This window comes from Saccopteryx leptura, chromosome 11, assembly GCF_036850995.1.
Source record: "Saccopteryx leptura isolate mSacLep1 chromosome 11, mSacLep1_pri_phased_curated, whole genome shotgun sequence".
NCBI lineage: Eukaryota > Metazoa > Chordata > Mammalia > Chiroptera > Emballonuridae > Saccopteryx > Saccopteryx leptura.
The window spans coordinates 61,263,279-61,290,869 of record NC_089513.1 but is presented as its reverse complement, the minus strand read 5'-3'; the positions used below and the strand labels follow the sequence as shown (position 1 = coordinate 61,290,869).

The following is a 27,591-nucleotide window of genomic DNA, read 5'->3' as shown; positions in this document are numbered from 1 at the left end:
ACTCTTATCATGTAATTTGGATAAGCAAAAGAAAAAACCCTAATACTTAGCATCTTCCCAGAGACCATTTTCATTAGCTCATGTCTTACTCTAGGTACCAACATTATAGGGTTTTATGTAGCTGAACCCTTAAACCACACACCACTCACACACTCTCTCATAAACATTCACCTGCCCAGCAACAACTCACATCTTTAGTGTTGCTCAACAAACTCAGAAAACAAACTCAATAAACAACTGCATTCCTGTTTTTTGTTACAAAAGCACTGCTGCCGATTTTCCATAATTATAAGTAACTTAATAATAAATAGTAACATACAGAGCCTTTTCTATATTTCAGATGCTTCTTTAGGATAGACTCCCGAGAGGAGAACTATGTGAGAAATTTGAGTTGGAAGCAAATGAGTATTTGGAATTCAGATACACAGAAGGCAAAGTAAAGATTTTTTTTTAAAAAGCTGAAAAATAGCCTGACCAGGCGGTGGCGCAATGAAAAGAGCGTCGAACTGGGATGCCGAGGACCCAGGTTTTAGACCCCGAGGTCGCCAGCTTGAGCGTGGGCTCATCTGGTTTAAGCAAAAAAAAAAATGCTCACCAGCTTGGACCCAAGGTCACTGGCTCCAGCAAGGGGTTACTTGGTCTGCTGAAGGCCCGCAGTCAAGGCACATACGAGAAAGCAATCAATGAACAATTAAGGTATTGCAATGCGCAACAAAAAACTAATGATTGATGCTTCTCATCTCTCCGTTCCTGTCTGTCTGTCCCTGTCTATCCCTCTCTCTGACTCTCTGTCTCTGTAAAAAAAAAAGCTGAAAAATAAAAATGAGAATCAGAGACAAGGACAAGAATGTGATGGTGGGAGGGGGAGGAAGGAGAAGGAGGGGGAGGGGAGGGGAGGGGCACAAAGAAAACCAGATAGAAGGTGACAGAAGACAATTTGACTTTGTGTGAGGGGTATGCAACATAATCAAATGTCAATATAATCTGGAGATGTTTTCTCTGAACATATGTACCCTGATTGATCAATGTCACCCCATTAAAATTAAAAAAAAAAAAAGCTGAAAAAAAGTTGGAGATGGGGGTTGGCGGGGGTGTTATTTTTAGCAAATTCCCAAAATTTATTTAACTTCAAAATGAAAATAGGACAGTTCTATGATTGACTGTGATCTTTTAAAATTTCTATTTTTATTTTTTATGACACAGACAGAGAGTCATAGAGAGGGACAGATAGGGACAGACAGACAGGAAGGGAGAGAGATGAGAAACATCAGTTCTTTGTTGCAGCTCCTTAGTTGTTCATTGATTGCTTTCTCACATGTGCCTTGACCGGAGTACTACAGTAGAGCCAGTGACCCCTTGCTCAAGCCAGTGACCTTGGGTTCAAGCCAGTGACGATTGGGTCATATCCATGATTCCATGCTCAAGTCAGCGACCCTATGCTCAAGCTGGCGACCTCTGGGTTTCGAGCCTGGGTCCTCCATGTCCCAGCCCACTGCTCTATCCATTGTGCCACTGATTGGTCAGTCTTTTTAAATTTTTAATAGAAACATTTTATTATCTACATTCAAATTACACCTATGTACTCTAATGTAACAAATATTAACACTGCAAGTTTGTCAGGGTTTTTTTCAAAGAAAGTTAACTCTTCCTCACAATATTCCTTTTCCTTCCACCAAAGAAGTAAATAGCTCCTGAAGATGTGTCTCACTTAGTGTGACCCTGTACATCATTTGCAACCTTTTTTCTATTCTAGAAATTAACACAATGTAGTATTCCATTCCTTAATATACTACACTTTATTCCCTTGTCTTCTAAGTCATTTGCAGTTTTTAGGTATTACACACAAGAATGAAATAAGCATTCTTATATTTCTCTTCTTGTGCCCACAGGTAGACATGCTAGATTGCACGTGGTCAACAATGGAGAGCAAAATGGTAGCCTCTATAAAAGGCAACAATAATATATTCCCACTGCCAGCTTAAGAATATTCACTATACTACCCACATTCTAGCTAAAACCTAATTTTTGTCAGCCTCTCCATAATTGTATACTTACAGTTACATGCTTCAATAACTTCAGAGTAAAATGTAACAAATTACTGTTTATTTATTTTACTTTAAAAATTTTTCATTTTACTTTACCGAAGTCAGAAGTGGGGAGGCAGGCAGGCAGTCAGACAGACTGCCGCATGCGCCCGACCGGGATCCACCCGGCATGCCCACCAGGGGATGATGCTCTGCCCATCTGGGGCATTGCTCTGTTGTGGCCAGAGCCATTCTAGCGCCTGAGGCAGAGGCCATAGAGCCATCCCCAGCGCCCGGGCCAACTTTGCCCCAAGGGAGCCTTGGCTGCGGGAGGGGAAGAGAGAGAGAGAGAGAAAGGAGAAGGGGAAGGATGAAGAAGCAGATGGGTACTTCTCCTGTATGCCCTGACCTGGAATCAAACCCGGGACTTTAACCTGCCAGGCTGACACTCTACCTGAGCCAACCGACCAGGGTCTGTTTATTTTTTAATTTTAAGATTTTATTTATCGGTCCTGGTCAGTGGTTCAGTGGACAGCGTCAGCCTGGAGTATGAATGTCCCAGGTTGGATTACCGGTCAAAGCACACAGGAGAAACAACCACCTGCTTCTCCCCCACCTCTTCTCTCCTTCTTCCCCTTCCCCTCCTGCAGCCAGTGCCTCAATTGGCTTGAGCATTGGCCCTGTGCACTGAGAATAGTTAAGTTGGCCCAAGTGTCGGCCTCAGGTGCTAAAGACAGCACGGTACTCGAGGTTGCTGGGTGGATCCAGGTCAAAGCATATGCGGGAGTCTGCCTCACTATCTCCCCTCCCCTCACCTAAAAATAAATAAAAATTATTTTTATTTATTTACTTATTTTAGAGAGGGGAAAGAGAGAGAGAGAAAGAGAGAGAGAGAGAGAGAGAGAAGGAATGGGGAGGAGCAGGAAGCATCAACTCCCATATGTGCCTTGCCCAGGCAAGCTCAGGGTTTGAACCAGCAACCTCGGCATTCCAGGTCAGCGCTTTATCCACTGCACCACTACAGGTCAGGCCAATGAAAAATATTTTATTTACTGAGTTTTAGAGAGGGAGAGAGAGCAAGAAGCATCTACTCATAGTTGTTTCACTTTAGCTGTTCATCGATTGTTTCTTGTATGTGCCTTGACCAGGCAAGCCAGGGTTTCAACCAGTGACCTCAGGGTTCCAGGTTGATTGATACTCTATGCACTGTGTAACCACAGGTCAAGGACAAACAACTATTTTTTTATTTATTAATTTATTATGTTTACATAGATTCTAGTGTCCCCCCCCCAAATTCATCCTCCCCTCCCCCGGACAAACTACTATTTAAATACAACAGAGAGCCTGACCAGGTAGTGGTACAGTAGACAGCATACATCCTGAGAGGATGAGGACCCAGGCTCAAAATCCTGAGGTTGCTGGCTTGAGCATGGGCTCACAGGCTCGAGTGTGGAATCACAGACATGGCTCCATGGTTGCTGGCTTGAGCCCAAAGGTCGCTGGCTTAAGCAACGGGTCACTGGCTCAGCTGGAACCTACCTCTCTGCCCCAGACAGAGTATGTATAAGAAGCAGTCACTGAGTAACTAAAGTGTCGCAACTAAGAGTTAATGCTTTTCATCTCTCTCCCGCTAAAATACATATACATACATATACACTAGAAAGCCTGACTAATGGTAGCACAGTGGATAGAGTGTTGACTTGGGTCGCTGAGGTCCCAGGTTTGAAACCCTGAGCTTGTCAGCTTGTGCACGGGCTCACCAGCTTGAGTGTGGGGCTAGAGGCTTGAAGCCCAAGAGGCTTGACCCCAGGATCACTAGTTCAGCTGGAGTACCCCAGTCAAGGCATGTAAGAGAAGTAATCAATAAACAACGAAAGTGTCACAACTGTCAGTTGATGCTTCTCATCTCTCTCCCTTCCTGTCTCTCTCTTTCTCACAAAAATAAATACATACATATATACATACACACATACATACAATAAAGAGTATCTGTGGCCTTGGATGGTTGGCTCAGTGGTAGAGCATTGACCCAGTATGTGAATGTCCTGGGTTTGATTACCGGTCAGGGCACATAGGTGAAGAGACCATGTGCTTCTCCAAACCTTCTCCTGCAGCCATGGCTCGATTGGAGTAAGCTGGCCCTGGGCACTGAGGATGGCTCCATGGCCTCCACCTCAGGTGCTAAGGAGAACTCAGTTGTTAAGCAATGGAGCAACAGCCCACATGGGCAGAGTATTGCCCCCTAGTGGGTTTGCCGGTTAGATCCCAGTCCGGACACATTCGGGAGTCTGTCTCTGCCTCCTCTCCTCTCACTGAATTAAAAAAATCAAAAAATAAATTAAAAATGTGTTGTACAAATATTTTCTACATGATGGGCTCTGCTTCTAAAATGTCATATGATATCCTTATAGTTCTATTAATAATTATATAATACTTATTGCTACTTAGGATGAAAAATTTCAAATGGTACTTTATACTGAAATAAGATACTAATAGGATTTTATTTTACTTTATTTATTTATTTATTCATTCATTTTAGAAAGGAGAGAGAGAGGAGACAGACAGAGAGAGAAGGGGGGGAAGAGCAGGAAGCATCAACTCCCATATGTGCCTTGACCAGGCAAGCCCAGGGTTTCGAACCAGCAACTTCAGCATTTCCAGGTCGCCGCTTTATCCACTGCGCCACCACAGGTCAGATGGGAGTTGCTGGGTAGATCCTGGTTGGGGCACATGCAAGTGTCCATCTCACTTAAAAAAAAAAAAGAATTTCTGCTTCTAGAACTTAAAGATGTATACTTTCATTCTTGGAAGATATTGTCAATAAGGACAGAATACTATGCTGACAGGTTTTTATTTTTTGAGAGAAAGAGAGAGAGAAGAAGGGAGAAAAAGGGAGGAGAGGATAAGAAGTATCAACTCATAGTTGTGGCACTTTTGTTGTTCATGAATTGCTTCTCATATGTGCCTTGACCTGGTGGCTCTAGCTGAGCCAGTGACGGCGGGGCTATGATCCCACACTCAAGCCGGTGACCTGCGCTTAAGCTGGGACTTAAATATTCCAGGTTGATACTCTTATCCACTTACATCACCACCAGTCAGGCATATGCTGACAGTTTTTTTGAGAATATATTTCATTACCTGTTGGTTTCCATTATTAATGTAGACAGTCAACGGAAATGCTGTGCCATTCATGGTCATGTTTTTCCTCTGGCTGTTTTCAAGTCAGTCCTTTTTTTCTTTTCAAAATCATTATGATTCGTGCCCGACTGGGCAGTGGTGCAGTGGATAGAGCGTCAGACTGGGATGCGGAAAACCCAGGTTCGAGACCCAGAGGTTGCCAGCTTGAGCGCAGGTTGATCTGGTTTGAGCAAAGCTCACCAGCATGGACCCAAGGTCACTAGCTCGAGCAAGGGGTTACTCAGTCTGCTGCAGCCCCACGGTCAAGGCACATATGAGAAAGTAATTAATGAACAACTAAGGCGTCGCAATGAAAAACTAATGATTGATGCTTCTCATCTCTCTCTGTTCCTGTCTGTCTGTCCCTATCTATCCCTCTCTCTGACTCTGTCACTGTAAAAAATAAATAAATAAATAATGAAAGAAAATCATTATGATTCGTGAAGATTTTTTAATTTATCCTTTTTGAAATTTGGGCTTCTTGGGATTTGTGGATTGGTGCCATATCAGTTCTGGAAAATTCTCAGTGACCCAGCATATGGACATTCCAGGTTCAATTTCTGGTCACAGCACACAGGAAAAGCAACCATCTGCTTCTCTCCCATTCCTTCTCCTACTACTACTCTCCCTTCTCCCCTCTAAAGCCAGTGGTTCAGCTGGTCCGAGTGTCAGCCTCAGGTGCTAAAAATAGCATGGATGATTCAAGCATCGGCCACAGACGGGGGGGGGGGGGGTGTTGCTGAGTGGATCTCTGCCAGGGCACATGTCAGAATTTGTTTACCTCTCCCTCCTCTCACTTAAAAATATAAAAATGAAAATAAGCCAAAAGGCCTATCTCTCATTCCTAATATAATCTCCTAACATAGTTTTGAGTCTGTTTTACAGACACAGAGGAGCAAGAACCCACCAGCTAAGCTGCCTCCACCTTGTGAAACAGCTGCCATCAATTGAGATAATTTTTATGACCTACTGCAGCTGGGCAACTGAAGAAACATACCATTGTCCTGTGCCCAACTGTCTAGTGACAATAACCACATTACCCTTGAAAAAAGCTCAATGTAAGTAAGTCAACCCTCATCTTACTCAGGGCCAACACTATCACCTTGGTGCTTGGTTCTTTCCTCTTAGAAAGTAGTAATTTTCTGCTTCAGCTTTTCCAGTCTTTGTAAATTTGTTTATAAACCTGCATCTCCTGCCAGCTTAATACTCAGCAAATACTATATTTGATCTATTCTCTCTCTTCTAAGATTGATTAAAAATAGGTATGATCTACTTACTGAATCCTGTTTTTACCTTATATTTTCCACCATTGTTCCTTTCAGCTCTCTTATGGGGTATCTTATCTGCTGCTAAACATATTTTCTGGGTCCTGGCTGGCTGGCTCAGTGGATAGAGTGCTGGCCTGGCATATAAACATTCTGGGTTCAATTCCCGGTTAGAGTACACAAGAGAAGTGACCATCCACTTCTCTCCCCGTCCCTTTCCCCCTTCGCACTCTCTTCCCCTCCCGCAGCCAGTGGCTCAGCTAGTTCAAGCATTGGCCCTGGGGGCTGAGGATAGCTGGGTTGGTCCAAAGCATGTCAGCTTTAGGTACTAAAAATAGCTCAGCTGATCTGAACATCAACCCCAGACGGGGGTTGCTGGGTGGATCCTGGTCAGGGTGCATGTGGGAGTCTCTCACTATCTCCCCTCCTCTCACTTAAAGTGTGTGTGTGTCAATATATAAGAACCACACACACACTGGTTCTTGCTTGTTTTCTTATTTGAATTATATTTTATTGTTAGCTGCTAAAAAAAAGCCCTTGAAAAATATGTGAGGATCTCTCAATATCTGGGTTGATGATGCCTTTGTTCAGAGATGATGGTTTTCACTTACTTTTATTTATTTCAAGTCTTTTAAATTGAATGCAAAAGCATAAGGGCCAGCCTTTTGTTTCAATCTTTCAGGATCACATTCTCTTTCCTGCCTTTTCTAGACTCCACTCAGTGCCCTGTCTCCAGAAAGTGCTCACTCCAAAAGTACAGCACTCCAGAATCCCAGATTAGTGGTGTGTGTGGGCTCTAGTATGATATAATGGTCCCAACCCTAGAGGGGCTGGGCTCTGACTTCTAAATCAGCTCCCAAACCATCAAAACCACAGCTCGGTTATCTAGGTCTGTTTCTCCTGGTACAGGAAACAGCACACACACGTAAATTCTTTACCCGCAGCCTTCTGCCTTCTGCTGAGAACTCATATATCTAACTCTTGTTCTTTTAAAAAGTAATCTGTCTGTTCTCTCTAGTTGCTCTTGGTGTTATGCTTTTTGAGTTTCCTTCAAGATAATCTGCTTAGCTCTTACAGTTCACTTTTCTACAGCTTCTTTAATTTGCAGTTTAACTGTTCATTTAGTTTATTTCAATGACTATTTTTTCACTTCTTGAAGTTCTAAGTTTTCCATATCCTCATTTTTAAAATAGTATCTCTTCATTATGGTTTCTATTCCTTTTTCAAAAGTCCTAGTCATTGTGAACAGTCTTTTGTGGTACACTATTTCCTCATCTGGCTATGAGCTCACCTTCTGCCCATAGGTTATAAGTGGCCTTAGAGTGTAAGATAATCTTTGTTTCTGCCATGAGTGACAGCATTTATTTTAAATTCTTCCGAAGATTTGTATGCAGAGTATAAACGCAAAATGCACACATGAGCACAGTGAGACTGAGATTCTCCAACAAGGAGGCAAAGCCCCATGCCTGTATTTCACATTCAAGCTTTGCCACTTTCTTTGGTTGAGGTGTTTGGTCCTGTTCTCACACCATTCCAAGGTCCTAGCCAAGTGTGTGCATGCATGTGTGTCCCAGGGGATTCTCAGTTCTAGCTCCCCCACCTTAAGCAGTCACATCTTCTGTCTCTGCTAACTGATAAAACTCAAGTCCCTGTTATAAATTTGCAAATCACCATAGCAGGAGCCCCTGAGCTTATCACAAACTTTCAGTTCTCTCTTCTTTCCTATAACCTGGAAATTTCCTTTACTCAAGCTTGGCTTCTTTAAACATTAGTTATATTTTGAACATCTCTATGTGCATGTGTGGGGAAGGTGAGGAAGGGAGATGCACAATAACTGTGTCCTGAAGGTGTGAATCAAGAAAGTGTCGAGTCCTTACCCTCTGGAAACATGTTACATCTCAAGAACAACACAGGTAAAACCTACCTGTAACCTGTATCATTCAAACATTTCAGTAAATTTGATTCTTGGAATAAGAACTGTATTTGTCTCTAGGGACTGAGTCATCCAGGGACATCATTTTAATATGAAAAGGAATAACTGTTCTGGAGGTAGGAGTTTCAAGACATCACCTGGGCCCTGTTTGGGTAGGTCAGTTGGTTGGACCGTCGTCCTGATACACCAAAGCTGCAGGTTCGATCTTGGGTCAGGGCACACACAAGAATCAATCAATGAATGTGTGCCTTAGTGGAACATATCAGTGTGTTTCTCTCCCTCTCAAATCAATTAAAAAAGAGAGATGGCCTGACCTGTGGTGGCACAGTGGATAAAGCATCGACCTGGAAATGCTGAGGTCGCTGGTTCGAAACCCTGGGCTTGCCTGGTCAAGGCACATATGGGAGTTGATGCTTCCAGCTCCTCCCCCCTTCTCTCTCTCTCTCCTCTCTAAAATGAATAAATAAAATAAATTTTAAAAAAAATTAAAAAAAAAAAGAGAGATAACATCTGGCTAAAATTAGTTGGAGATTTCAGGAAAGGTGCATGTGTGACAAAGGGGTCTCACTGGAAGCCCCTGGACACCCTCACTGGAGTCATGTGCACATGATCTGGAAGAACTGGCATGAGTGAAGAATGTGAAGAATGGTTTTTGTTTTTGTTTTACTTTTTTTTTTTTTTTAACAGAGACAGAGAGTCAGAGAGAGGGATAGATAGGGACAGATAGGAATGAAGAGAGATGAGAAGCATCAATCATTAGTTTTTTGCTGCAACACCTTAGTTGTTCATTGATTGCTTTTCTCATATGTGCCTTGACCGTTGGCCTTCAGCAGACCGAGTAACCCCTTGCTCGAGCCAGCGACCTTGGGTCCAAGCTGGTGAGCTTTGCTCAAACCAGATGAGCTCGCGCTGAAGCTGGCGACCTTGGGGTCTCGAACCTGGGTCCTCGGCATCCCAGTCCGACACTCTATCCACTGTACCACCACCTGGTCAGGCGAGTGAAGAATGTTTTGTAGCCAGAATGTGAAGGCTTTCAAAAAGCCATATAAGAAGGGGGGAGGGGAGGGGCACAAAGAAAACCAGATAGAAGGTGACAGAGGACAATCTGACTTTGGGTGATGGGTATGCAACATAACTGAATGACAAGATAACCTGGAGATGTTTTCTTTGAACATATGTACTCTGATTTATTAATGTCACCCCATTAAAATTAATTAAAGTTTTTTTTATTTAAAAAAAAGCCATATAAGGAATCTGTAATTTTTTTTGAGAGAGAGAGAGAGGCGTGGGGAACAAAGCAAGAAAGAGAGAGAAGCAATAACTTGTTGTTCCACGTAGTTGTGCATCCACTGATTGCTTCTCATATCGGTCAGTGCTTTTAGGATCGAGCCGGTGACTCTGGGCTCAAACTGGCAACCTCGGCTCTCTAGGACGACACTCTATCCACTGTGCCCACTGGGCAGGACTAATGAATCTATATTTTATCCTAACTACTAGAAGGGAAGCACTTGAAAAAAAAATTTTTAAAGCGAGAGAGAGAAAGAGAGAGAGAGAAGGTCACAGACGGACAGGAAAAGACTGGTAGATCTGGTACTCTAGTTGTTCATTGATTGTTTTCTCTATGTGCCTTGACGGGGGGGGGGGGGGGGGGCGGGGAGGGGGCCATCCAGCTGAGCCAGTGAACCCTTGCTCAAACCAGCAACCTTTGGGCTCAAGCCAGAGACCATAGGGTCATGTCTATGATCCCAAGCTCAAGCCAGCAACCCTGACTGTGCTCAAGCCAGATGACCTCGCACTTAAGCCGGTGACCTCGGGGTTTTGAACCTGTCTCTGCATCCCAGGTTGATGCTCTATCCACTGCACCACCACCTGGTCAGGCTCCTGAAAAATTAAGCTGATATATGAAAAAAACCAGATATGCTTAATAAAAACACAACTACGGACAGGACAGATTACAAGAAGCCAGAAAAGCAGGGATTCTATTTAATGACTGCTGTAAGAATCTAGGAGAGACACAGATTTTTTTGGTCTAAAGCACTTAGGCAAGAATATTAAGAAAAAAAAAAGTTAGACATTTTAGACATACAAGGAACCTATCTTAAATTTAGCAAACAAAACAAACAGAAAACAAAGTCCAGTTAAAATTTTAGTATGACTCATGCTATGTTTGGTACATACTTGATGTGTTGTATTTTATCTGTCAATACCACCCATAGCCAACCGTGAATATCACAGTGGGACTTGAAGAACAAGGAGGGAAAATGCCTAGACATGAAAAAAGGGTTAAGATTCAATGAACTAACAAAGCTGGTTGGCAAAGTTGAGACGTGTGCTTACCTGCATTGTAACTAGTCTGTCATCCACCATCACCTCCTTTGTCAGGAAGTCCGCTCCTATTGTGGCTTTGTACTGATTACTGAACTTCTTGTTCACATACTGGTTCATAAGTGAAGTCTTACCGACCCTGGAATTGGAGAAAAACCATAAGTATAAATCAACCAGGAAGGGAGTGAAACTGATTCTGAGACTTGAAGCTCTGAAGGAACCTGCCTGCTGTGAAGAGGAACAAAGAACTGAGCTTACAACAGAGGGCAGAGAGCAAAATTTCCAGTATTGCTCATTTGAGGCTGTCTTTTCTCCTGGGATAAAAACACAGGGTACAGATGATATAATCTGCCTGTAAGTTTTGGAACAGACAACTCAGTAGGTAGAACTTATTTTTTTCTCTTCCAGAAGGATGCCAGCAAATGCTCTCCAAAAATATCTCTGCTGTCTTAGGTGTCCCTCCATTTAGTAGTTGCTATTCAGTCCCAGAAAGGAACAGCAAGAAAGCCTCTGGCTTCAAGAGACACATATGACAGTGACAGCCAACCTACTCTTCCAAGTTTCAAATCCGAAAGAGAAAAAGCACCAATATTCCACCATACCAGAATCTACCTCCAAGTATGCTCCTCCAGAGATGTTTTTCAGTAAGACAATTAAACAAGATGCAATGTGTGATTTTGGGGGGTGATGACATTAGGCAGGACAGGCTGAATATAATGCAAAAGCCTTCCTTATGGTCAATAACACCTTTCCTTCCCACAAAGGAGCACATGCATTTTCACATGCAGATGATCTGAAAGTACAGATAAAGCTGACGGCAGTGTTCTCCAACCCAAGCCACCTGAATCAGAATTCCCAGAAAGGCAGTTGGGAAATCTGTCCAACAAGGGCCTGGTGATTCTTTTCAAGAAAGTCCGGGTAACACAGGCCGAAAAGCAATAGCTTTCCATCCTGGCAGCACACCAGAATCACCAAGAGAGTGTGTGTGTATGAGTGAGTTGGAGAGAGGAGGAGAGAGGAAAGATTAGAGGAAGAGACGCAAAAGAGGGGGAGGGGGCAGGAGAGAATGAGAATGAGAATTTAAGTGCCGTCAAACAGGCTTTACCCCACTAGTCTGGGCAAATGTTAACTTTTAAGAGGCTCCTCAGGTGATAAAAAAACAAACAGGCCCTGGCTGGTTGGCTCAGCGGTAGAGCGTTGGCCTGGCGTGCGGGGAACCCAGGTTCGATTCCCGGCCAGGGCACATGGAAGAGGCGCCCATTTGCTTCTCCACCCCCACCCCCTCCTTCCTCTCTGTCTCTCTCTTCCCCTCCCGCAGCCGAGGCTCCATTGGAGCAAGGATGGCCCGGGCGCTGGGGATGGCTCCTTGGCCTCTGCCCCAGGCGCTAGAGTGGCTCTGGTGGTGGCAGAGCGACGCCCCGGAGGGGCAGGGCATCGCCCCCTGGTGGGCAGAGCTTCGCCCCTGGTGGGCGTGCCGGGTGGATCCCGGTCGGGCGCATGCGGGAGTCTGTCTGACTGTCTCTCCCCATTTCCAACTTCAGAAAAATACAAAAAAAAAAACAAAAACAAACAAACAAACTGCAAAGTAGAAAAATCTCTGCCTTTTTAAAGGGCAGGGATCTTTGGAATAAGAAGGCACACCTATATTTACTATTAGTATTAATTTATTTATTTTCCTATTTTTTTTTTCTTTGTAATCCTCTGAAGCTGGAAACGGGGAGAGACAGCCAGACAGACTCCCGCATGCACCCGACCGGGATCCACCCGGCATGCCCACCAGGGGCAACGCTCTGCCCACCAGGGGGCGATGCTCTGCCCCTCCAGGGCGTCGCTCCGCCGGGACCAGAGCCACTGTAGCGCCTGGGGCAGAGGCCATGGAGCCATCCCCAGCGCCCGGGCCATCTCCGCTCCAATGAAGCCCTGGCTGCGGGAGGGGAAGAGAGAGACAGAGAGGAAGGGGGGGGGGGTGGAGAAGCAAATAGACGCTTCTCCTATGTGCCCTGGCTGGGAATCGAACCCGGGTCCCCCGCACACCAGGCCGACGCTCTACCGCTGAGCCAACCGGCCAGGGCCTTAATTTATTTTTTTTTAAAATATGTAGCCTTAACCTGACCAGTGGTAGCACAATGGGTGGAGTACTGACCTGGGAAGCTGAGGGGTCTAAGGTTCAAAACCCAGAGGTCACCAGCTTGAGCATGGACTCGTGGCTTGAGTACAGGCTTGCAGCTTGAGTGCAGGGTTGCCAGCTTGAGTGCAGGGTTGCCGGCTTGAATGTGGGATCAGCAACATGATCCCATGGTCTCTAGCCTCAGCCCAAGGCTGTCAATGAACAACTAAAGTGACACACCTACAACTTGATGCTTCTCATCTCTCGCCTCTCCTGTCTCTCTCTCTCACTTAAAAAAAAAAAAAGTAGTCTCCAGAAAGTCTAAACTTTCATAGTTCACTTCAGAAGTCAAGTCAGATCATAACCGAGTTCTCTATTCCAAGGCTCTTTCAAATATAGGCCTGAAATGGGCATACCAATAGGAAGATACTGCATAGCATACCCCAAACTCACATCTAATAGTCACAAAGCCAACAGAAACCAATCAACATAAATAGGAGTCCCTAGTCTAAGCAGTTTGGAAAAAAGGAATTCCATGCAACTATTTTTAGCTGAGGTCAAATAGCCACCCTTCTCTCCAAATCATGCTAAAAATCAGAAAACATACAGTTACATAACAAGGAGTAATTCAAATTTCTGCTGTGCCCCAGAATAGCCCTAATGCCACTGCAATTAGAGAAGGAAGTGGCAATGTCAGCATGAACTACACGGGTTCTAAGTTGAAGTTTAAATCCAAGCCAATTTGTCAGTTCAAATTTATGAGAAATACTTACCCAGAATCTCCTAGGATGATAACCTTCAGTAACACTTTCTTCCTAGAGGTCATCCTTCAAACTAAAAGAAAAAAGAAGAAAGCACTGTAAGCAGGGTGGAAACACCAAGGTGAACCACTTTCCCTGGCACAAACAACTAAGTGCCCCAAGAAAACTGTGCCCTGAGCTTTCCTGCTGGCTTATTTCCCCACCACCTAGGGGCTATTACAGAGAGCAGTGTCAGTCATTAGAACTCCGGACCCTAAAGTAAGGCAAACAGTATGGCAGGGCCATCCTGCCCCTGAGAGTACTCTGAGAGAGCTCTGAGAGAATGGGCTGTCCCACTTGGATGCGGGATCAATTTGGTTAATGCAGAGATTTTTTTACTTTTCCATCTCATGGCACATAGAAACTTATTAGTAAAACTCTGTAGCACATCAAAAAAAAATAAATAATTTTGATCCATTCACAATGACAGCTGTTGCTGTGTTGGATGTTGTAATTATTTTGATAATGTAAAGGAAAAGAGGTCAGTGTCCCTGACTAACCAGTCAGGTATTGCATCCTTTAAAAGACTCTTGGGCCACACTGGTTGGAAATCGCTGGGTTGATGCTCCAGCTTACTCCGCTCCATCCTACTTCCTTCAGGTCTCTGTGGAACAATCACCTCCTCAGAGAGGTGCTCCCTTTAGCACATCCCTCCCTACTTGTTCTCTTGCCTTTATTCTGCCTTACTTTTCTTCAGAGCACTTATCACCACTACTTGACATTTTTAATGTATTATTTTGTCTGCCTTCTCCCTCTTCTAATAATTTTCGTAAAGACAGTGTTATTGCCCAATGTAGCTCCAGGGCCAAGTAGAGAATTAATATCAAATATTGGGTTAGTACATAAATAATACTTCACTTTGAAGCTCTTGGAACCAGCTTTTTCCAGAAAACCTTTCAGGCAGCCCTCCATACCCTTCACCAGACAGGTAATCTTTGCTTAACACTCTTCCACAACTGGCAACACGATGCTCTATTTCATGTATTAAGACAGAGCTCCTGTCTTAATTACCTCTCAGTGCCCAGAGCCTGCATCAGTAACTTTCAGAAAATGGGCACTTTCAGAGAAGTAGGAGTTCTAAATTTTGAACCCCAACATGAGTGACTTACCTAAAAACTAAAAAGCTCTAAAGTTAGAGGGGCACTCCTCCTCAGACACTTGTAATCCCCAACAGAAGTCTTGTGCTCTCTAGAATCCAGAACTCAACACTGAACATGAATGCTCTGAAATTTGGCATCTACTACTTTTGAGAATCCCTACCTTTGGTTTGGGGTCATTATCCTCAATAGACGCTGACATAGCCAGGGCAGAAGTCCACAAATAACAAAGTTAACACCCAACTCAAGTAAGTAAGGAAGCAGGTTCAAACTAGCTGGTGTTCTTCTATAGTTTGGGTTTGGGAGAATAAAACAGTCAAGAATGGGTCTCAGAAAAGCTACTTTTTAGTTTCATCTTTAACCACCTAGCTTCCTGAAGGATGGCGCTGATAGTTCTGCCTACAGTGGGAGTGACTTAATCATAAAATTCTGATCCCAGACTACCTAAATTTTTATTCTGACTTTGCTACCTGTTATTAGTTGTGTGACCTTAGGCAAGTCGCATAACTTCTCTGTTGGGATAGAGATATAGGGATATAGGCATATGTCCTAAGGATAGAGTGAAGCCTGAATGAGCAAAATGTTCAGGACAGTGGCTAAAATATTGTGGTTAGTAAATTATTTTAATGTGTGCCAAAGACAGAGATGAATAAATACCAGAAAAGAGTACAGAGGAAATGAGAAACAGGTCACAGAGCATTAGGCAAGATAATTAAACTACCCCCTGCTGTTTCCAGATGCTTGGCTGTCAACCGTTCTCTTTCAACAAGTAGTACTGCACCAAAGACCACAAACTGAAAGGAAATATTAGATAATGAGCCCTGTGCTACTGAAAGAGACATTTTCCATGTCTTTAGAAATTGTGGGAATGGGCCCAGACTAGAGGACGTTTACAGCCACTTAAACCAGGCCCCAGTAACTATTAACTACCTCAAGGTTTAAGCTGTCTCAGTGCCCAAAGCCTTGTGCTCATGGAGAGTCTATGATGACACTGTATCTTAGTACCCCATATTTGTCTTTAAGAGTCCTACTCATGCTAGTTTGGAGACAGTGTAAAATAAGGAGTTGTGTGAAGCCCATTTCCTTTAGGCTTCTATCATATGGTTTCTTATGTTTTTTCCTATCAGCATACCTCAGATATTGCATGTCCAGTTCCAGGTCACCATAATAAAGCAAACATCGCAATAAAGAAAGTCACACCAATTTTTTGGTTTCCCAGTGAATATAAAAGTTATATTTTCACTATACTGCAGTTTATAAATGTGTAATAGCATTCTGTCTAAAAAACAGTGCATATTTCTTAATTACAAATACTTTATCACTGCTATAGCTGCAAATGTTTATAGCACTGGTTCTCAAGCTTTTGAAGTCGGGGTGCATTTTAAATCCTACTAATAATTGTAGGCACACTATATACAAATTTCTGAGAAATATGTTATAATAATTAAGTCAAATATTAAAGAAAGAAAGAGAAATTCCAAGCGTGCTTCTATGGTAAACGAAATAAAATTAAATTTACTCTGACATTAAAAAACATGTTATATTTTTTTGTTATGCTTTTTAGAATTCGTAAAAAAGAGGGGTTAAAAAATAAAAAAAGACAAAAAAGTTATCTTTTTATATATATAGATACATTCTTAGTAAGATTTAGTAAATTTGGCAGGTCCAGGCACAAATGTGTTAAGTTTTTTCATTCTTGTGTTTATGAAAAACTGAGCCTGATGTGTCCTAGCAATTACATTAATGTTTGGGCATATTATTTGAAAGGCAAACTCTCATTTCCTCATCAATACATTGAAGAATTCCTCTTTTTTAACTCTTATTTGAATTGACTGCAGAAAACCCCCACCATACATATCATCTTAACTTTACACCAAAGGGTAGAAGAAACTTGCCTCCAGTCTCTCTGGGGAACATGGGGGTAGCGTAAACAATCCAGCACCACAGCTTAACAGACTTTTGCAACCTTATCAGACAAGTGAGGTAGGGGGTTGGGCAGACTGTCAGCTTGCAGACAATTCCCCATACCTGTCCCCCCAAAATCTAAACTCCAAAAACCATGTTGATTTTTTGGTCCCCAACAGGCACATATTTCTCTGAAATACCATAAGGGTGCACCTGGAAATATTCTAAAGTGCACCAGTGAGCCCTGGCGCACACTTTGAGAACCACTGGTTTAGAGTGTCGTCCCAATATACCAAGGTTATGGGTTTGACCGCCCAGTCAAGGCACATACAAGAATCAACCAATGACTGCATAACTAAGTGGAATAATAAATCAATGTTTCTCTCACTTTCCCCCCCTCTCTCTAAAAATCAATAAACAAAAAATATTAATAAAGAAGAATCAACCAATGAATGTAGGAACTAATTCTTGTTTCTCTCTAAAAATCAATTAATAAAATTTTTTTAATACTACACTGTTAAGAAATCATTTGAGGCCTGACCTGTGGTGGTGCAGTGGATAAAGCGTCAACCTGGAAATGCTGAGGTCGCTGGTTCGAAACCCTGGGCTTGCCTGGTCAAGGCACATATGGGAGTTGATGCTTCCAGCTCCTACCCCCCTTCTCTCTCTCTGTCTCTCCTCTCTGTCTCTCCCTCTCCTCTCTAAAATGAATAAATAAATAAAAAATTAAAAAAAAAAAAAAAGGTCACCAACCATGGCTTTGCTTAAAAAAAAAAAAAATCATTTGAGCCTTCAGTGAATCATAACTTTTTAAAAAAAATTTTATTTATTTTAGAGAGAGAGAGAGAGAGAATGAGAGAGAGAGAAGGGGGGGGGAAGAGCAGGAAGCATCAACTCCCATATGTGCCTTGACCAGGCAAGCCCAAGGTTTTGAACCAGAAACCTCAGTGTTCCAGGTTGATGCTCTATTCGCTGCGCCACCAAAGATCAGGCCATGTCATAATCTTTTTGCTGGTGAAAGGTCTTACTTGCCCCAATGTTGATGGCAGATGACTGATTAGGGTGGTGGCTGCAACAATTTCTTAAAACAGGACAATGAAATTTGCTGCAATTGATTCTTCCTTTCATGAATAATTTCTCTATAGCATGTGATACTGTTTGATAGCATTTTGTTCACAGAACTCCTTTCAAAATTGGGAGTCAGGCCCTGGCTGGTTGGCTCAGCAGTAGAGCGTCGGCCTAGCGTGTGGAGGACCCGGGTTCGATTCCAGGCCAGGGCACACAGGAGAAGCGCCCATTTGCTTCTCCACCCCTCCACCGCACTTTCCTCTCTGTCTCTCTCTTCCCCTCCCGCAGCCAAGGCTCCATTGGAGCAAAGATGGCCCGGGCGCTGGGGATGGCTCTGTGGCCTCTGCCTCAGGTGCTAGAGTGGCTCTGGTCGTAACATGGCGACGCCCAGGATGGGCAGAGCATCGCCCCCTGGTGGGCAGAGCGTCACCCCTGGTGGGCGTGCCGGGTGGATCCCGGTCGGGCGCATGCGGGAGTCTGTCTGACTGTCTCTCCGTTTCCAGCTTCAGAAAAATGAAAAAAAAAAAAAAATTGGGAGTCAGCCTGACCAGGCGGTGGCGCAGTGGATAGAGCGTCGAACTGGGATGCAGAGGACCCAGGTTTGAGACCCCGAGGTTGCCAGCTTGAGTGCGGGCTCATCTGGTTTGAGCAAAGCTCACCAGCTTGGACCCAAGGTCACTGGCTCGAGCAAGGGGTTACTTGATCTGCTGAAGGCCCACGGTCAAGGTACATATGAGAAAGCAATCAATGAATTAAGGTATCACAACGAAAAACTGAATATTGATGCTTCTCATCTCTCTCCGTTCCTGTCTATCTGTCCCTCTCTCTGACTCTCTCTCTGTCCCTGTAACAAAACAAAACAAAAACAAAACAAAAAAATTGGGAGTCAGTCTATTCAAACCCTGCCACTGCTTTATCAACTAAGTTTATGAAATATTCTAAATCCTTTCTTGTCATTTTAACAATTTTAACAGCAACTTCACCAGCACATTTCATCTCAAGAAACAACTTTCCAAAAAAAAACCAACAACAAAAACCCCAAAACAAAAAAAGGCTTTCCTTGCTGATCCATGAGAAGCAACTCCTCATCCATCCAAGTTTTATCATGAGACTGCAGGATTCGGTCACGTCTTTAGACTCCAGTGCTAATTCTGGTTTTCTTGCTGTGTCCTCCACATTTGTAGTTATCTTCCCAACTGGAGTCTTGAACCCCTCAAGTCACCCATGAGGTTTGGAATCAACTTCTTCCAAACTCTTGTTAATGTTGATATTTTTACCTCTTCCCATGAATCATGTATGTTCTTAATGGAACCTAGAATGGTGAATCCACAACAGAAGATTTTTAATTTACTTTGCCCAGATCCAGCGGAGGAATCACTATCTACGGCAGCTATAGCCTTACAAAATGCATTTCTTGGGTAGTAAGACTTGAACATTAAAATTACTCCTTGATCCACGTGCTGTAGAATGAATGCTGTGTTAGCAGGTATAAAAAACAACACTAATCTTGTACATCTCTTGGTTGACCAGGTGCATTGTCAATGAGCAGTAATATTTAGAAAGAAATCTTTTCTTCCTGAGCAGTAGGTCTCAACAGTAGGTGTAAAATATTGAGTAAACTATGTTGTAAACACATGTGCTGTCATCCAGGCTTTGTTGTTCCATTTATAAAACAAAGGCAGAGGAATTTTGGTATAATTCTTAAGGGCCCTGGGATTTTTACAATGGTCAAGTAAGCACTGTCTTCAACTTGACATAATCAGAGTCAGGTTGTCCTTTGAAGCTTTGAAGCCAGGCATTGACTTCTTCTCTGGCTATAAAAATCCTAGATGGCCCCTTCTTCCAATGTAACATTGTTTTACCTACACTGAAAATCTGTTTTGCATAACCACCTTCATTATCTTAGCTAAATCTTCCAGATAACTTGCTGCAGCTTTCTAGCCAACACTTGGCCAACACTTGCTACTTCACGTTGCACTTTTAAGTTATGGAGATGGCTTCTTTCCTTCCTTAAACTTCATTGAGTAACATCTGTCCCCTTCGAACTTTTCTTCTGCAGCTTCCTCACCTATCTCGGCCTTCACAGAGTGGTTGGATTAGGCTTGCCTTCCTCACTGAGCTTCAAGATTTCTAGCTTTTGACTGAAAGTGAGAGACATGTGATACTTCCCTTCACTTGAACACTTACACTGTAGGGCAGGGGTCGGGAACCTTTTTGGCTGAGAGAGCCGTGAACGCCACATATTTTAAAATATAATTCCGTGAGAGCCATACAACAACCCATGTACGTTAAGCATTATCCAATAAAAATTTGGTGTTGTCCCAGAGGACAGCTGTGATTGGCTCCAGCCACCCGCAACCATGAACATGAGTAGTAGGAAATGAACGGATTGTAATACATGAGAATGTTTTATATTTTTAATGTTATATATTTTTTAGTAAATATTTGTCTGTGAGCCAGATACAGCCACCAAAAGAGCCACATCTGGCTCGTGAGCCATAGGTTCTCAACCTCTGCTGTAGGGTTATTAACCCTGAGTGGTTTTTTGTTAACCCTTTGAGTGAGGATGTACATGAACGTTCATACTACTGAAAGGGTTATAACAGGCGTAATTTCAATACTGCTGTATCTTAGGGAATAGGGAGGCCCAACGAGAGATAAAGGTGGGGGAATAACGAGTCACTGGAGCAGTAAGAACACACACATTTATTGATTACATTCACCATCTTATACGGGCACATTTGTGTGCCCCCCCAAAACAATTACAATATTAACATCAAAGATCACTAATCATACATCACCATAATAAATATAACAATAATGAAAACTTTTAGAATATTGGAAGAATTATCAAAATGTAAGAGAGACATGAAGTGAGCAAAAGATGCTGGAAAAATGGTATTGATAGAACTGCTCAAAGCAGAGTTACCACAAACCTTAATTTTGTATAACAAAAAACCAAAACCAAACAAACCAACCAAAAAATACAATCTCTGCAAAGCATAATAAAGTAAGTGAGGTATGAGTTTACATTCCAAACTACCCGTTACCTTGGTAGCCTCACAGCCCCATCTTTTTCCCCAGGAACTGCCTTGACCAAGGTTTAAGAATCTCATCCCAAACTCTGGTAGCACATTTTGGACTAGACACCAGACAGAATATCACACTGAAAAAAAAATTCAAATCCAAAGAAGGGCAAACTAGGAAAAAGGAAATCCTGTCCAGGTGGCAGCTCAGTGGATAGAGCGTTGGCCTGGGACATTGAGGACCCAGGTTCGAAACCCTAAGGTCGCTGGTTTGAGCCCAGGCTCATCAGGCTTCAGTGTGAAAACACAGACATGACCTCATGGTCACTGGCTCAGCTGGAACACGCAGTCAAGTCACATAGGAGAAAGCAATCTATGAACAACTAAGGTGCTGAAACTACAAGTTGATGCTGCTCATCTCTCTCCCTTCCCCTCTGTCTGTTCTTGTCCCTCTTTCTTGCAGCAAAAAAAGAAAAAGGAGAGAAGCTTTACAAAGAAATTCTTAAAGAATATTTAAGAAAGGCCTGACCAGGTGGTAATGCAGTGGATAGTGTCAAACTGGATGCAGAGGACCCAGGTTCGAAAACCTTGAGGTTGCAAGTTTGAGCCAGGCTCGTCTGGCTTGAGCGTGTGATCATAGACATGACCCCATGGTCACTGCCTTGAGCCCAAAGGTCGCTGGCTTGAAGCCCAAGGTCACTGGCTTGAGCAAGGAGTCACTTGCTCTGCTGCAGCACCCCCCTATCTCCCTAGTCAAGGCACATATGAGAAAGCAATCTATGAACAATTAAAGTGCCCTAATGAAGAACTGATGCTTCTCATCTCTCTCCTTTCCCGTCTGTCTGTCCCTATCTGTCCCTCTCTCTAACTCTCTTTCTGTCTCTGTCAAAAGAAAAAATATTTAAGAAGATCACTAATTTTGCAAATGGGAAAAAGTATTTCCATAAATTGGTTTAATAAGTTTCACTAGAGTACAAGTATTATTTACTAATATTAGAAAGAAAGAAAACATGAAATACACAAGCTCCATAGTCCTGCATGACAGATTTCATGTTGGCTGCCTTGTGCTTTTCTGCTCACACAGGCTGCATGCAGGCCTATCTCTGTGGCCATCTTGTCAGGCTGAGCCTCTTGACTCATCTGCAAACCCGTCATAATAATCCCAGAAACTACCTGAGGGTGCAGTGTGGAAGTCCCATAAGCCCCCACTACAGCAGTCGCAGAGCCTTAGCACACAGCTGGTATTTTGTTCCTCTAACATTTTGACATAGGCCTGCTAAACGGTTATTGCAAATAGTACTCAATAGCCCATTGTTTTTCAACCACCAGTCTGTGGACCAGTGCTGATCGCCAGACATTTCCTACCAGTCTGTGAAAGAGTTAATCACCATGATGTTGTTATGAAGATTATAGACCCCAATGATCTTAGTGGAATTCACATGCTTAAGGTGATTTCTACCTTAGCGGTCCGGAAATAATTCTATTTTCACTGGCCCCCAAGTGTGAAAAGGTTGTCATTCACCAAGCCTGGAAGCAGGCCTCCATTAGGCATTTTTAAAAGTTCTCTCTGGCGACTGAAGCAAATGCACCAAGTTTGGGAGACTCTGACTGAGGCCAATAACCACTGTTCTGATTTTCGTGTGTGTCTAATAAAAAATTGTCATGATGGCGCTAACCATTTGAATAAATGCTAAAGGTTCAACAAGGCTGGGATTTTCAGTCCATTAACATTTTTTTAAAGCTAAGCAAGCAAGAAACAGACAGGATGGGAGAGAGATGAGCAGCATCAACTTGTAGTTGCAGCACCTTATTTGTTCATAGATTGCTTTCTCCTATGTTCCTTGACTGGGGGCTCCAGCTGAGCCAGCAACCAGGGGCTCATGTCTATGACCCGCACTCAAGCCGATGAGCCTGCGCTCAAGCTGGCAACCTCAGGTTTTTGAACCTGGGTCCTAAGCACCCCAGGCCGATGCTCTTTCCACTGTGCCACCACCTGGTCAGGCTAGCCCATTAACATTCTGACCTGCACTTGATTTGTCTCCCATTTAACATTTCAATTAAAGTACTGACTTTTCAAAAATTCAGATAAGTACAAAAGAATGAAGCAAAGACAAAAAGTCCCACACAATTCCATCTCCTAGAAGCAATCACTATTAGCATCAGTTATAGGTCTTTCCAGTTTTCCTGAAAATGGTTGAGATTATACCATTTATAACTTTGGAGTCTGTTTTTTCTACATTAAATATCTTCCCATGTTATTAACATTGAAATTGCATAATATTCAAGTATGCAGTTATTTTTATGATGACATGAACCTATGTATATAATCTCACAAATGTTATGACTCAGCTGAACAGTATGAATATTTTGAAGTCTCTTGAAATATACTGACAAATGATTTTCCAGAATAAATAATTTTACCCTCACCAGCAATGAACTAGTATTTTCATTTCATCACACCCTATCTACTATTAGCACAGATCATTGTTAATCATGTACAGACTTAGCCTTGGCCGGGTAGCTTGGTTGGTTAGAGCAACGTCCCAAAGCATTGAGGTTGCTGGTTAGATTCTTGGTCAGGGCACATACAGGAGATGTTTCTCTCTCTCTCCCTTGTTCTCTTAAAATTAATAAAAATAAACAGCAACAAAATAAAGAGGTTCTTAGAAAAGAAAACATATACAGACCAACCTCAAAGACACTGCCACAACAATCAAGTTAAGTGTCTCAATAAAGTGAGTCAATCCTTTTGCTAGTACAGGATCTTCCCTTCAATTTGTTTAAACACACACACACACACACACACACACACACACACACACACACCCTGTGAGGTACAATGAGACCTGCCAGTAGCTAGACACAGGATCTTCCCTTCAATTTGTTTAAACACACACACACACACACACACACACACACACACCCTGTGAGGTACAATGAGACCTGCCAGTAGCTAGACACAGGATCTTCCCTTCAATTTGTTTAAACACACACACACACACACACACACACACACACACACACACACACACCCTGTGAGGTACAATGAGACCTGCCAGTAGCTAGACACAGGATCTTCCCATCAATTTGTTTAAACACACACACACACACACACACACACACACACACACCCTGTGAGGTACAATGAGACCTGCCAGTAGCTAGACACAGGATCTTCCCTTCAATTTGTTTAAACACACACACACACACACACACACACACACACACACCCCCTGTGAGGTACAATGAGACCTGCCAGTAGCTAGACACAGGATCTTCCCTTCAATTTGTTTAAACACACACACACACACACACACACACACACACACACACACCCCTGTGAGGTACAATGAGACCTGCCAGTAGCTAGACACAGGATCTTCCCTTCAATTTGTTTAAACACACACACACACACACACACACACACACACACACACCCCTGTGAGGTACAATGAGACCTGCCAGTAGCTAGACATGAGGGTCAACTGGAGATTAGTAGAGTCAAACATTTGAACCATGTATCTCTTAGTTGCCTGATGGTCTTTGCCTATTTTATCTACCAGTATGTGATTTATTGCAGTCTAAATACAGTATTGGGAAGGAAGCATCATGGAAACACAGATTTCAGAAGTAGTAGGCTTCTGAACAGATTCAAAGTACCATTCTAAACTTTAAATTGCATGAAACATCTCCATCCCATTTTCTTCCCAAATTCTACGCTCTGTCCCTGAACATTAGAGAAGACCAACCCATCTTACCTTTAAAACTGATGAACTTTGTTTCATTTGTTTTAAACTTACCTTTAAAACTGATGCCCACTCAGATGGAGGTAGGCAACCAACACTGGCTAATGAGGTTTTAGAGAAGGTTACAGGGGAGAGACTGGGATGGCATCTGAAGTCATAAATATTACTGTGCCAGCTGTCAAGCTGAACAGTAGTGTTTGTTTTAGGCAGATCATTTTTTCACCTTCCAACTGAGGAATCAGATTAGGGTCTTAGGGCCCAAAGAGTGGAAGAGGAGAGCCTATGAAACAGCAAGAAACTGAACACGCTCTGTACCAGCTACTGTACAGATGTCCTTCATTCAATCCTCCAAACAAGGCCAGGTCGAATTTTCATTTAACTGATGGGAAAACAGAAGTTCATTAGGTGGTCACTGGGTTTCAAAAAACATTCAGATGTAAGACTGAAGCCCAGGATTGATTACAAAGACCCTCATATCTCAACTACTATGTTGGGCTGATCAACAGGATCAAAAAATGCATCTCATACTTCCAAATACAACAGAGGGCAAGCTGGAGCAGAGACTGGTCTGACACGTTGATAACGGAGGCTGAGCGATGGTTGTACAAGGTCCCTAACACTGATCTCACTACTTTTGTATGTATCTGAGATTTTCACATACTTATTTTAAGTGCAATTCATACTTTTAACAAACTAGGAATATTTGTAAGAAAAATAAAAAATGTATTGTTTATTTTCATTAGTAAAAATACTTCAACAACCTGACCTGTGGGGACGCAGTGGCTAAAGCATCAACCTGGAATACTGAGGTTATAGGTTCAAAATCCCAAGCATGCCCAGTCAAGGCACATACAAAAAGCAAGCAACTACTATGAGTTGATGCTTCCTGCCCTGCTTCCCCTTTCTCTCTCCTCTCTCTAAAATCAATTTTTTAAAATCTTAAAAAGGAATATTTTGACAAACTTTTATGGCAAATGTACACAAGATTAAGGCTTGAGCCTGACCAGACAGTGAGCAGTGGATAGAGCATTGATCTGGGACGCGAAGGACCGAGGTTTGAAACCCCGAGGTTGCTGGCTTGAGCGCAGGCTTATTCAGCTTGAGCACGGGCTCACCAGCTTGAGCTTAGGGGCACTGGCTTGAGCGTTGAGATCACAGACATGATCCCACGGTTGTTGGCTTGAGCAAGGGGTCACTTGCTCTGCTGCAGCCACCCAGTCAAGGCACATATGAGAAAGCAATCAACAAACAACTAAGGAGCCACAACGAAAAATTGATGCTTGTAATCTCTCTCCCTTCCTGCCTGTCTGTCCCTATCTGTCCCTCTCTCTGACTCTGTCTCTGTCTCTCTCACACACAAATAAAGAAAGCTTGATAATCATCTCTGGTTATATGTGATAACTAGCCTCTGGTTGGAGGGCAAGCAAGACTGCTAGTCTTGCCACCATAAAACTCTGAGGTTAGAAACACTTAGCATATTCTTTCTAAAAGGGGGTGAAAATAAAAAAAAGTTATGATTTTGATTGAAAACAGGTTAGCCTTGGCCATATGGCTCAGTCAGAGTATCATCCCGAAGTGCAGAGGTTGCTGGTTAAATCCCCAGTTAGGGCACATAAAGGAGCAGATCAAAGTTCCTGTCTGTTTCTCTATCTCTCCCTTCCTCTATTTCTAAAATCAATAAAATAAACATTAAACACACACACACACACACACACACACACATCAGATTAACTTCATTTAACATCAGTTTGAGAGACAAAGTGAAAAATAAATAAAATGAATATGAATTTGGATTCCTGTCCCAGAGGAACTTAACATGGAAACAAAATGTCAGAATAAAAGCAGAATTTTCAAGTCCTGGCCAATGGCACAATGGACAGAGCAGCAGGCTGGTTCGAGCCCCGGTCAGGGCACGTTAAGAGAGCAGTCAGTGGCACAAATAAATGGAACAACCAGTTGATACTTCTCTCTCTCTCTCTCTAAAGAAAAAAGGGTAGAATTTTCAACAATTACTATCATCCAGTCAATGCCAACTGGCAAAAAGAAACTGCACAAGGATGGCCCTGGCCAGTTGGCTCAGTGGTAGAGCGTCAGCCTGGTGTGCAGGAGTCCTGGGTTCGATTCCCGGCCAGGCCACACAGGAGAAGTGCCCATCTGCTTCTCCACCCCTCCCGCTCTCCTTCCTATTTCTCTCTTTCCCTCCCGCAGCCGAGGCTCCATTGGCGCAAAGTTGGCCCGGTGCTGAGGATGGCTCCATGGCCTCTGTCTCTGGCACTAGAATGGCTCTGGTTGCAACAGAGCAATGCCCCAGATGGGCAGAGCATCGCCCCCTGGTGGGCGTGCCGGGTGGATCCCGGTTGGGCACATGCGGGAGTCTGTCTGACTGCCTCCCGGTTTCCAGATTCAGAAAAATACAAAAAAAAAAAAAAAAAAGAAACTGCACAATGATTCTAGAACAGCAGGAGCTAGCCATAAAATGTCATAAGGAGAATATAAAACAACTCTAAATAGCAACTTCAAGCCAGGAAGTGGAAGATTGGAAATTACACTGGTTAGCAAAACCTGGGAGGTTTGCTTTGATGGGCACAAGGAATATAGCATAAGCAAAGGAAGACAAGCCACACAGAGACTTACGCTCAAAAAGACCAACTTTGATGTGTGTCAACTCTCAGCACCAACTGCTCCTTTTTCATTTTTATTGATTAATTTGGGGGAGAAGAACATTCATTTTGTTATTCCACTTAGCTGTGTATTCATTGTTTGCTTCCTGTATGTATCTTGATCAGGGATTAAACCTACAACCTTGGTGTTTTAGGTGATGCTCTAACCAACTGAGCTAACCAGCCAGGGCACCAACTGCTTCTCTTGAAAGTTCATTATGCACTTGTCCCCAGGCTAAGTATTTTATCTGTATCATTTCAATTGAGGAGCATGAAAGTTAAGATAAATATAGATATATATAAAGTACTACATAGGGATAGTTTAAGGATGTTCAGTGTGTCCTTTGGGATGGAAGTTGAAGTGTGGCCAAGGGTTAGCAACTGAAAATTACTACAAGAAAGAGGAAAAAAGGTAGGGTGTGACAGCCTGGCTTGAGTTAAAAATAAAAACAGTTTCA

General features: G+C 43.0%; 1 protein-coding gene across 1 annotated transcript in view; it reads right to left on the bottom strand.

The window, feature by feature from the left end:
• RAB7A (RAB7A, member RAS oncogene family) overlaps nucleotides 1–27,591 on the bottom strand; it is a 77,453-nt gene that overhangs the window by 16,619 nt on the left and 33,243 nt on the right. Inside the window, exons 2-3 of the mRNA XM_066352508.1 lie at nucleotides 13,605–13,665; nucleotides 10,737–10,863 (exon numbers count right to left, since the gene is read on the bottom strand). Of these exons, the coding sequence (XP_066208605.1) occupies nucleotides 10,737–10,863; nucleotides 13,605–13,657 (180 nt within the window). The 5' untranslated portion in view covers nucleotides 13,658–13,665. The remainder of the gene's footprint in view (nucleotides 1–10,736; nucleotides 10,864–13,604; nucleotides 13,666–27,591) is intronic.